Genomic DNA, 11,295 nt, shown 5'->3' with positions numbered 1-11,295 from the left:
TATGAAATAAATAAATAAAGAAAGAAAAGAAAAGAAAAGTAAAATATATTTGTTATAGACTTGCCAAAGATTTTTTGGGGTCCTTTCATTGCCAAGTAGATAATTTAGACAACACATTCTTTCTTTCTTTTTTTTTTATTGTTCCGTCGTTGTTTGCACCGGAATCTAAATACGTACGGAACGTTCAAGTTGCAGAAATCTAAGGTGCAGTTAGCTTCCCAGCTGACTAAGAAATGGAAGAAAAACCGGTGAGAGTGTAAGTAACACCAGCAAACATTCAAGCTAATTTATAGTGAGCATACACTAGCACTAAACATGCAATGTTATTTATCACAGGCTTGAACGATCGGTTTTTGGCACGCTGTACGTTCTTGTAGATTCGTAGTGTTCAAGTTGTTGTTTTTGCAGCTTGGTGTGTGGGGACGTCGAAGGCAAGCTAGGAATTCTCTTCAACAGAGTGCAAAGCATCCAAAAGAAGACGGGACAGTTTGACGTGAGCTGGAAGCGCACCACACAATCCAGATCTCAGTCCAGCATTTTATACTGCTTGCGTGTGTAAACATTGAGTTTGCTACAGCTTCTTCTCTGCATTGGAGAATTTTTTGCATCGACGCCGGAAGCCGAGGAAGAGTGGCAGCAGTACCAAAGTGGAGCAAAGAAAGGTACAAACAGCACATTTAAGCTTTTACATATCATGAATGCATTTAAGGTCAACCGTTGTGCTTCCTCAGCTCCCATCCACACGTACATCCTGGGGGCAGGAAGTCAGGAAACAACCAAGAAGTTCCCGAGCGCAGACGGTTGTGAGCTGGCTGAAAACATCACATACTTGGGTAAGAAATACTCTCCCGTCGGGCTTCGGGTTTGGGTCCGGGCTTCTGCAAACATGTCCCTGTGCTCCAGGTCGCCGCGGCGTGTTCACAGGGGTGTCAGGCCTGCAAATCGCCTATGTCAGCGGGTGCGAGGCCCCGCAGGAGCCGGCGCCCTCCCACTGCTTCACTCCAAAAGATCTGACAGCCCTACTGGCCCCACTGACCGCCAGCAGTAAGTTCCGAGGCGTCGACATCCTGCTGACCTCGCAGTGGCCCAAGGGGGTGTGGCACTACGCAAACAACCCGGTAACTATTAAAAAGCACAGCCATTTTGTAGATTGCCTGTCCTCTTTGTTTAACTAATAAATGAAACGCTCGCGACAGGAAGTCAACACAAAGTCCTGCGGAAGCAGCGCCGTGGCCAAACTGGCCGACAAACTGAAGCCGAGATACCACTTTGCTGCACTAGAGGGCGCTCACTATGAAAGGTTACCTTACAGGTGAGCTGAAGAAGAAATAAAACATGAGTCCTTGTTGATGTTCTACTTTTTTCCCACTCTTTAGGAATCACATGGTTCTGCAGGAAAACGCGAGGCATGTCACTCGATTCATCGCCTTGGCGACCGTCAACAACCCCGACAAGAAGAAGGTGCGACGATTCTTTTGTTGTTCTGCTAACGTCGTTACTTTAAAAATAATTTTAACAGATAGGACAGTTTAGACGAGGGAGGAAAATGGTTTTTGTTTGCATATTTCATGCATTTTGGATATAAGTTCACATTTTAATAAAAATAATTCATCTTTAGCTATGTAATTCTTTTGCCAATTATATTTGGAAAAAATAGCATAAATGTATCTGCAAAAGTTAAATTACCATATTGGTTCATGTCAAAAACATTTTTTTACACATTGAACAAAATAATTCATGATCATTTTTAAACTAATTCTGTAAGTTAAATAATTCAATAAGAAATTATTTTTTGCATTTGTTTGTGTACTTTACATGCATTTTTATTTAAAATTATTTCTTGTTATTTTGGTATGTTTAAATAATCTTTTGACAATTATATTTGGAAAAATAACAAATGTATCTGTAAAAGTACCATTTAGTTTCATGTCAATTTTTTTGTACATTTAATAAAATTCATGGTCATTTTAAACTTAATTCTGTAATGAATCAATAAGAATTTGTTTTTGTATTAAAGCTTGTGTACTTTACAATTATTATTACATTTTAAATTATTTCTTGTAATTATTTTGGTATTTAATATTAAAATAATTTAAGACAAATACTTTTGTTGTAATTATTTAGTTTGATTCAAATGTAACTATGATAAATGGTTAAAAATGAACGTTTGTCTGCACAGTACTTGTACGCCTTCAACATCATTCCCATGAAGACGATGGATCCGTCAGAACTCGTCAAACAGCCGCAGGACGTGACGGAAAACCCGTACCGGCGAATCGCCAAAGACAAGAAGGAGACGCTGAAGACCAGCTTGGGCGTCGCCGCCGAGGAGGAGGTGCGAGTACCCCGACGTGACGCTGGCCTGCGGCCAACTTAACGCGACTTCTCCGCTTGTCCCCGACCAGGAGCCGACCACTCAGTTCTTCTTTGACCTCAGTGGAGGTCGCGGGGGCGGACGTGGCGGCGGCGGCGGCGGCGCTCGTGGCCGTAAGAGGCCGCCGGAGGGCGACTGGATGGGACGCAAACAAATTCGCAAGCAACGTAAATCGCATCAGATCAATTAACCTCCCAAAAAAAAATGGGAGCATCCTGGTACTAAATGGGCCAAATATTCTGGTGTAGCTCTTCCTCCCGGCGAGTGCTGGTTCTGCCTGGCGAGTCCGCAGGTGGAGAAACATCTGGTGGTCAGCATCGGGACACACGTGAGTACATCGTACGCGCGTCGGGAAACCCCCGCGGCCGTCCGGAGTCTTGACGTGACCTCGTGCCGCAGTGCTACCTGGCGCTGGCCAAAGGTGGGCTGAACGCGGGACACGTCCTCATCCTGCCCATCGGACACTACCAGTCCACGGTGGAGCTGGCGTCCGAGGTTCTGCAGGAGATGGACAAGTACAAGGCGGCGCTCAGGAGCTTCTTCAAGAGCCGCGGCGAGCGCTGCGTCCTCTTTGAGAGGAACTACAGGAGCCAGCACCTGCAGCTTCAGGTACGACGGAGGCCATCGGTGACATGTGACACGTGGGCTTCAAATGTCTTAAGGGTGGTCACGGGTTGCCGGGCAGCGACCGTTTTCATAGCGCTGGCCTGCCTGCCGGCGAAGCGAGTGTCCAATTTGAGACACAATCGCCACTCGAGGTCCAAATGAACATGTGCAAAAGTTTCGAGTTGGTTTTGTGGTCAGGTGGTCCCGGTGCCGCTGGACCGCTGCACCACCGGCGACATCAAGGAGGCCTTCGTGGTGCAGGCTCAGGAGCAGCAGATGGAGCTGATGGAGATCCCGCAACACAGCGATCTCAAGCAGGTAATCCGCACCGCGCCGCTTGGCCATTTCGCACTCACAGCGACGGCCGTCCATGCGCGCAGATCGCCCCGCCCGGAACGCCGTACTTCTACGTGGAGCTCAACTCGGAGGAGAAGCTCTTCTATCGCATCCAGAGGAATTTCCCGCTGCAGTTCGGGAGGTGAGGAGCGCCACCTTGTGCCGATTGTCCCGCACGGCGGCCGCTTGACGGTGTTTGTTGGCAGGGAGGTTCTGGCCAGCGAGGCGCTGCTCAACATTCCCACGCGAGCCGACTGGAAGGAGTGCAAACAAAGCCGAGCCGAGGAGGCGGCGGCGTGCGCGCAGCTCAGGGACGCCTTCCAGCCGTTCGACTTCGCCTGGGGCGACTAAATAAAGTTTTTTTTTTTTTGTAAATAAACAGATTTTCAAAACACTTCATTTGTCATCCAACGTGCTGCTGAACGTCATCACAATTAAAAACAATTTTAAGTTCATTTATTTGGCATAAAAAGTTCCAACACAAAAAGTAAACAACGTAAAACGTTAGTCACAATAAAAGAGGCTAAATGTTAGCGTGTTTTCGTACATAAACGCCCGTCAGGAAGACGAGCAAACTGAAAACGCTTTTTTGGCGCCGAGTGCAACACAGAAGGTGAAAAGTGTGACTTGAACCGTCGCTGACTCGAGCCGCCACGCGCTCACGCGTCCAAGATGGCCGTCCTGCGTGCGTCCCGATTCGCGAGTAAAACAAAAAACAAAAAACAAAAAAAAACGTTTGTTACTAAACTGTAGGTGGGTGGAGGCGCATGGCGGGAAGGGGGGGGGGGGAAGGGGGGTTAAACAAAGTCTCTGGATCTCTTGATGGCACAACAGAGCATCATGCTGAAAATCATGCCGAAGATCTGAAAACAAACGTCACAAGCTAAAGTTGGCATGTGCGTGCGTGCGTGAAAACGCATGTTAAAATGCCGGCCACGTTCGTCTCACTCACCATGATGACGCCGATGCCGATGCCCACGCCGCCGATGATGTGCAGCTTGTTGTTGAACACTTCTTCGATGGCGGCTGGGCAGCTCTGACGCAGGCGAAAAACAAACAGAAAAAAAAAAAGGGTCAATCAATGGGATGTCCTCGAACGGTCTCCGTGGGAGGTCAGCTTGTGGTTACCGTGGTAACGAGAAACTCCAGTCCCTCCTTCTTGGGGCAGATGTCCTTGGCGGCATCGATCACGGTGCCGGTGGGCCCGCAGCAGTTCAGCTGAGGGCAGGAAAGCGCCGGCGTTAAAACGGGGAAGTCGCCGAGCGTTTTCCCACAAGACCGACGGACGACTTCGGTCGCTGTTCAAACAGTTTGCGGTTCTTACTCCGAAGTGGATGAGGCGGAGGGTCTCCTTGAGCGCCTCCTGCCGGGTGTCCCTGTAGTTGGTGTAGGTCTGCTTGTAGAACTCCGTCACCTCCTCCACCACCACATTCTTGTTGGAGAGACCCCAGATGCCCGCCGCCACCTCCGCCGCGAAGATCAGCAGCAGGAACAGGAAGAACTGCAAGAGACGAGACCATTCGGTTCAGGAAGCCGAACGCGAAGGCGGAAGCGCACAAACGTCGGTGCTTCATGATTTAAACGGATCATTCAGAGGAAAAAATAAAGTTAAAATACATAATATATAGAAAACGAGTTATATTTAAATTAATGAAATGACAGGATATTTTTTTCTAATATTTGATTTATTTGCAATAATAAAAAGTATTAAAAAAACAAAAAAACAATTTCAACTATTACACTATGAAAATTTAAGAGTATATAAAATTGTTTATCAAAATTCACTTTTTGAATTTTATTCATTTATTTTTAAATACTTTTACGTTAAAATTTTGAATTAATTTGAATTGTATTCATCTAATACTTGTTCAACTGTTCAAAGAGCATCATTTCACAATTGTGTCACAAAAAAACCCTGACATTTAACCATTTAATTTAGCCATTAGTGGTAGTTATGATTAAGTAACCTTTTTTTTTTTTAATACATGGGAAATGAGTGCACTTAAAGTACAATCACATGAATACATATATTCTTAATTTATTACAAATTATTTAATGAAATGGAAAGATATATATTTTTAATTATAATCGCCTAGTTCTAATAAAAGAGCGAGAGAGGTTAAAAAAAACGGACCAATCCGAGCATGCACGGCGACTCCTTGATGGCCCCGCAGCATCCCAGGAAGCCGACCACCATCATCAGCGCTCCAGCTGCGATCAGGATGTACACACCTGCAAGCACAAACACAATTAAGCCCGTTAGCCCATTCAGTCATTCATTCATTCATTCATTCACAGAGGAAGCAAATCCAGGTCCAGAAAGTAAACGCCCTGCCATGCTTTGGCCCCTGATGCTAGCTCGCTAGCTCCTTAAAAGGTAAAGAAGCACCATGGGAGCTAGCGAGCTAGGGAGCGAGCTAGGGAGCTAGCTAGGGAGCTAGGGAGCTAGCTAGGGAGCTAGCTAGGGAGCTAGCTAGCTAGCTAGGGAGCTAGCTAGCTAGCTAGGGAGCTAGGGAGCTTTACCTGGGGCTAATGCCAAAATGTGGCAGGACTTTTACTTTTTGGACCTGGACTTGCCACCTCTGTTCATTAATTCAACTTGAGTTGTGAAAATTGCTTTGGAATCGTGTTGCTGCCATCTTGTGGCTTCCTGGTGTCATGTGTAAGTAGAAGTATTTGAAATAAAGGTTTTGTTTTCAGTCCCAAAAACATTTTTTTTTTAAGGCGAGGTCAGCAGGTGAATCTGTTGTGGCACGTCCTTGAGCGTCAACAGGCCACAAGGACCTCGGCGGGGAGGTCGCCGCCCCTCCCGCTGCGGAGGAGCCGCCACAAAAGACGCATTCCTGGCCAGGAACAAAGAGCCCGCTGTTTGCCCGCCAGGCGTGGGCGGCGGCGGCGGACGGAGGGAGCGCGTCGCCTGGAGCCAGCCGGGACAACTCCGCACTTGTCAACGCGGGCCGCCTCATCTTGTCCTCGGGTGCCCGCGCTCACCTCACAACTTTGTTATTTGGGTTGACGGCTTTATTACGTAGTCATATACATAAAGTTTATTTTGATTTTTATGATTGTCACTTAATAATATATATTTTTATTTTCATATGTTCAAATAATGTAATCAAGCATCGATCAAACTTCAAGATTCACAAAATCCAGAACATCCTGGCGACCATTTTCTCCACATTATGCAAAGGCGGCCATTTTGCCACTTGCTGTTGACTGAAAATGACATCACAGTTCGTCAGTGATCCGGTAATGACAAATCACGGCTCACCCGCCATTTTCTGAGTCAGGTGGAATTTTCTGCTCAATTCAAATTCCACAAACAATATTAAATCAGAATAGCGCGTTTTGACGAGTGAAGCCGCATGGAACATTTTTGACTCGACTTTCCTTTCAAATCTCCCATTGTGTCTTCTTTTGCTTTATTCTGACTTGTGATTGTCTAAAAAAAAAAAAAAAAAAGACCGGTGCAGGCCTTTCGTTTTTTTACCAGTGAAGAAAACGGAGGGCGAGTCCTCGCCCTCAAACAGTCCCGTCGTCCTGCTGTCGAAGCGCAGCCATAGTCCCACGGCCAACACGCCCGTCCCAGCCAACTGCAGAGCAAGAAGGAAATGAATTGATCTCGCAAATCGACTGAACAACAATTGACGCTAACAGATGAGAGCCGCCGTTATTGACTGAGGAATGAAGACAAACATGCTCTACCTGGACCAACGCAATTGTAAGAAACGAAACGTAAAAACGCTGCAAAGAAATCAAAAGTATTCAAGTTAGGCCGTCTTGGCGAGTGGCAACGCAAGATGGCCGCCGGTCACGCATTGACATTGACGCTGAGGCCGGCCAACTTGAATACAAATTCCGTGGCCCAGACTCACTCGCGGGTACAAGCGTTAAGTCCGATTTACAGGCTATACATCAAAAGCAATCGGTCTTAAATTTTGCTGCTTAGAAAGTCAGTCTTTTTCACAAAAAGTTCATTTTCTCCACGTTTTGGTCCCGCTTATGACTATAGAACAGAAATGGTGAGAAACGAGCTTTCTGGTGAAAGAAGAGTCTTTGTTCTGTCTCCATTTGGTAGAGCCGGTGCTGAATGTTTTCACACAAGACAATATTCTTGAGAGATCAATCAAAATTAGAGTGTGATAGGATTTTTTTCTTTTCAGGACCGATACTGATTATTAGCAGTGGAGGGGACCGATACCTGATATTTGGAGCTGATATTCACTTCCTCTGAACGAGCAAACATTGCTGTTTAAAAACCCCAATCTCAAATTCTTAGTTTTGTTGAAATGTCTTTATTGATGTTTATTGGACAATTTTTTAGATTTGCAAAATGTTATTATTTATATATATCTTTTTTTTTATTTATCTTAGGCGATAGACATCTGCTTTTATTTTTTATCTCAAGGAGCTCCCAGGATCAGCAGCCTGTCTTCAAAAGTTAAATACAAATGTAAACAAATAAATAGCGCCCTATTTTGTACTGTAAATAAAGTTTTCCCAAATGTAAAAAAAAACATGACATGTTAAGTGTCCAGTTATCTTACTATTAATTTCATTTCAAACAAAAACAGAAGGTGCGGCGAATCAGCAGCATCTCCTGTAACGTTTACTGAAAATTAAATAGTTCCCTGAAACTAACAGTTTTAAAATTGAACATTGGTGGCCAGATTTTAGAAAAAGGCCGATGCCGATATTCGTCAAAATGCTGAATATCGCCCTGCTGATAATTGGTCTTTCCCTAAATGCCAACAAAGGGATCTCTGCTTTGACTGCTCATTCTAAAAAACAACAACAACAACATAAAACTCCATACGAATAACATGACAATAAGTCATGCTAGCAACGTAGAAGCTACGGCTAACGTCAGCTTGTTGACAGGAAATGTGAATGCTAGCCGAGTATTAGCTAGCGCTGCTTCCCCTAAATGTTGTCGGAGCAGGATTGTTTTAACTTGTGCTATTTGTCACCACAATGAGTCGACCGTCTCCTCAGAAAGCAGCAAACATTGTTGACGTCTCCTCATAACAACTCCCATGACGATGATGCCGATGGCGAGCCTCGTGGGATATGAGCCATCATGATGATGATGATGATGATGATGATGATGATGATGAGGAGGACGACACCCTCCCTCGCCACTAATTGCTATTTGGAGCCTCCCGGCGCCCTTCCCGTTACTTGACACCATTTCTTGCACTTTACGCACGTCAAAAAAGAAAGCGTTTCGCAACCTTCCAGACAAGAAACATTTTACAATGCAAGAAATGTCACAGAACCAAACTAAAATGTACACAATGCTAGCTTGACTTGCGACTTTTTCATATTCAGATGGCAGCAGTGAGTGGTACGAAATAAAGCTAATTTAATTGGCCTTAATACTTCAAATTATCCTTTCTGGTTAACTTAAAGATGTGTTACTTCATGTAAACAATTGTTGAAGGTTAATGCCCCTTTTTTTATTTTTTATTTTAAAGTTGTCTCAAAGATGGAAAGCGGTCATAATTTCAATAAATTATAAAGTTCTACTTTGAATGACGAAAGTATATTTCATCTATTGGAATTAAAAAAAAAAATCATCTCCATCATTAGCATAGAAAGAAGAACAAAAGATACCTGGTCGACATGCTGAGGGAATTACTAAAGTTAGCACACTTTGTTTTTGGAAAAAAACAAAATGGCCCTCGTGTGAATAACAAAAGCAGCCAAGTGACTTCGAATTGTAATGGCAGAAGTAAACAACCACTTCATTTGGCTCTATGAAACATTTGTGTACTACATGTGAACCACGAGGCCCGGAGCCTCGCGGGGAACCGAGTCGTACAACACAATAAGGACAAAAAAGGAAACCAGAGACCATTCAGCTAATTGCTCAAGAGTCAAAGCCCACAAGCGAAAACGAACCTTGCGGAAACAAATGTTTGACGTACCCAAAAGAGGAAGTTGAAGATAAAGAGCAGGTACTTGACGCACTGCACAAAGCCCATGATGACCGACGTGACTTTTAACTCATCCAAAAGGTGGAAACACTTGAACGCACACTTGTGACAGCTTTTGATTGAACGGGCGAAAAAGGAGGAAAGTTTCTTCTATGGGAGCCACGCCCTGCTCTTGCTCACCTGGAGAAGTGAGAGGGAGGAGGGCGGGTCTTCGTGTGGGGTGGGGGGGGGGGGGGGGCGAGCCAGGTGATGGCAATCAGCATAGCATATTTAAATATAATTATTGACATGGTACCGCATTTAGATGATGACGATGACTTTCCGTGGTTTCCTCCCTCATATCTGAGTGACAACAGCAGCTTTGTTTTCCCTCAAATGTCTCCGCGTAAAAAAAAAAATACAAAAAAATCCTCCCACGTCTTTCCTTCACTTCAGCACAAGAGATAACAAAAAACCGACACTATTGTTGAACATCATGCTTTTTCTTTTAAATGACACAAATGTAGCAAAATTGCACGTATGAATTGGTCAGATGATGTTCAGTGACACAAATGTTTCAAATTGTTGCAGTTATGTGTTTTTTTTTTTAAGTAATTGCCGTTAAACATGTCAGAAAGCAACATAATAAGAAAACGGACTGAGGTGAACATATATTTTAACAAAATGACGTTCAAATAATACATTTAAACATTGTTAATTTAGCTAGTAAGACTGTTTATTGCACCGCGGGTCATATAAAATACAAAACAACCACTGCAACGCCCACTAAATAAATACAACTTTGACAATTAGAAGCGAAATGGCACCATCTAGTGGACTTGAGTCACAATTACTCTCGTGCCATGCGTGAATATTATGCTTAGACTTTTTACATTCACATTAAGCTGATACTTTTAAAAGTAACGAGTAGTTACCGAAAAATACAAAATATTAATATTAATCATGTATAAAATAACATAGCTATTAAATTTTCATGTACTTTGAAAAGAAAAAATAGAACTATGGAAATGATCAAGTTGCTGTATACGCATTGTAAGAAAATAGGTAAATAGCAGTAAATGTGTACTTGAACAGAACAAACAACTTAAAATTGTAAGATTGCACATAGGCTATATCCAAATTGATTGAACGTATTTGGCGCACGAGAGAAGTACAAAGCTTTACTGAGGCTAAAAACATATTATAAATATAGGGCTTCCTATTTCAACATAAAAACTACAAACATCAGCAAGAGCAATCAATACCAATAATTCACGCTAAAACCATGTAAAATAGCACATACAAAATAAACACAGTCATTTTTACAGGGTCATGGCAACTACATAAAAAGTACATTAATCAAATGTAATCATTAACATAACTACATTTGTGTATTATGTATCCGTTGTCGCCAGATTTTAAGGGTTATAAATTGTTTATTTCCTTTGACATTGAGTCGTTCAGTTTGGATGAGAATTCCTAACGCTGACTTTTGAGCTCATCCCTGCAATTATAAGATATTCAAAACAAATGCGGTTTTGACTCACCCAGAAGACAAAGTTGAAGACGAAGAGGGCGTACTTGACGCAAATCTCCCAGCTGCTCAGGGCAGTCATCTTTTTCTTCTTCTTCTTCTTCTTCAGCTGACAAACTGACTGAAAGTGACGGACGGACGGTTGAGCATCTTGCTGCCGTTTGAGGGCGTGGCCCGGGCTCGTAAGCGCTCGGCTTTCTTCGGCTCTCTCCGGAAGCGCTCAACCGCAGCTGAAAAGCACACGAACACTTGCCGAACCCTCATGTGGCCCCATGACGACCACTTGTGTGCAACTCGCTTCCCTTGTTAATGTAAATATAACGAAACTTTTCAATAGTATGTTTTGTTTATACCACTTTCGACCATTTTGGTACAAGAATTATTATTATTATTTTTTTACTCCTAGTTGTGTACTACATTAAATCTGACAATTTGGGTAAAATGTAACACGACACTTATGTGTATGTGCAGTAAAATAAGCAAAATAAATAAATAAATAAATAAATAAAAATACATGGCAAAAAAAA

At 43.3% G+C, this 11,295-nt stretch overlaps 2 protein-coding genes across 3 annotated transcripts; one reads left to right on the top strand and one right to left on the bottom strand.

Moving 5' to 3' along the window:
- The first annotated feature begins 128 nt into the window (after positions 1 to 128).
- On the top strand, positions 129 to 3,710 carry cwf19l1 (CWF19 like cell cycle control factor 1). The gene is made up of 14 exons (XM_086058841.1): positions 129 to 256; positions 409 to 493; positions 578 to 662; positions 732 to 833; positions 904 to 1,118; positions 1,197 to 1,312; positions 1,377 to 1,461; positions 2,180 to 2,335; positions 2,406 to 2,541; positions 2,623 to 2,702; positions 2,774 to 2,983; positions 3,179 to 3,298; positions 3,361 to 3,458; positions 3,523 to 3,710. The coding sequence occupies exons 1-14, from the start codon at positions 234 to 236 to the stop codon at positions 3,665 to 3,667; spliced, it is 1,656 nt and encodes a 551-aa protein (XP_085914967.1). The 5' UTR covers positions 129 to 233; the 3' UTR covers positions 3,668 to 3,710.
- A 47-nt stretch (positions 3,711 to 3,757) lies between these two features.
- On the bottom strand, positions 3,758 to 10,947 carry LOC147159167 (CD9 antigen-like). 2 transcript variants are annotated; one of them, XM_086058847.1, is made up of 7 exons: positions 10,782 to 10,947; positions 6,807 to 6,909; positions 5,451 to 5,548; positions 4,641 to 4,817; positions 4,445 to 4,534; positions 4,269 to 4,352; positions 3,758 to 4,179 (listed from the first exon to the last, which is right to left on the bottom strand). In XM_086058847.1, the coding sequence occupies exons 1-7, from the start codon at positions 10,848 to 10,850 to the stop codon at positions 4,114 to 4,116; spliced, it is 687 nt and encodes a 228-aa protein (XP_085914973.1). In that variant the 5' UTR covers positions 10,851 to 10,947; the 3' UTR covers positions 3,758 to 4,113. The 2 variants fall into 2 exon arrangements, with proteins under 2 accessions (XP_085914973.1, XP_085914975.1); XM_086058849.1 differs by lacking the exon at positions 10,782 to 10,947 and adding an exon at positions 9,247 to 9,420.
- Positions 10,948 to 11,295: the final 348 nt, after the last annotated feature.

Source organism: Leptonotus elevatus, chromosome 17 (assembly GCF_054856555.1).
Source record: "Leptonotus elevatus isolate MCC_2025b chromosome 17, RoL_Lele_1.0, whole genome shotgun sequence".
Taxonomy (NCBI): domain Eukaryota; kingdom Metazoa; phylum Chordata; class Actinopteri; order Syngnathiformes; family Syngnathidae; genus Leptonotus; species Leptonotus elevatus.
This window is presented reverse-complemented; position numbering and strand designations above follow the sequence as displayed.

What these genes read in the sequence shown, in the direction of transcription:
- cwf19l1 (XM_086058841.1), top strand. Translation starts at nt 234, where the DNA reads ATGGAAGAAAAACCGGTGAGAGT. An exon ending in CCAAAGTGGAGCAAAGAAAG is followed by an intron (nt 663 to 731) that starts GTACAAACAGCA and finishes GTGCTTCCTCAG; the next exon opens with CTCCCATCCACACGTACATC. An exon ending in TGAAAACATCACATACTTGG is followed by an intron (nt 834 to 903) that starts GTAAGAAATACT and finishes CCTGTGCTCCAG; the next exon opens with GTCGCCGCGGCGTGTTCACA.
- LOC147159167 (XM_086058847.1), bottom strand. Translation starts at nt 10,850, where the DNA reads ATGACTGCCCTGAGCAGCTGGGAGATTTGCGTCAAGTACGCCCTCTTC. An exon ending in CGCCGTGCATGCTCGGATTG is followed by an intron (nt 4,818 to 5,450) that starts GTCCGTTTTTTT and finishes CGTCTCTTGCAG; the next exon opens with TTCTTCCTGTTCCTGCTGCT. An exon ending in TGGAGTTTCTCGTTACCACG is followed by an intron (nt 4,353 to 4,444) that starts GTAACCACAAGC and finishes CGCCTGCGTCAG; the next exon opens with AGCTGCCCAGCCGCCATCGA.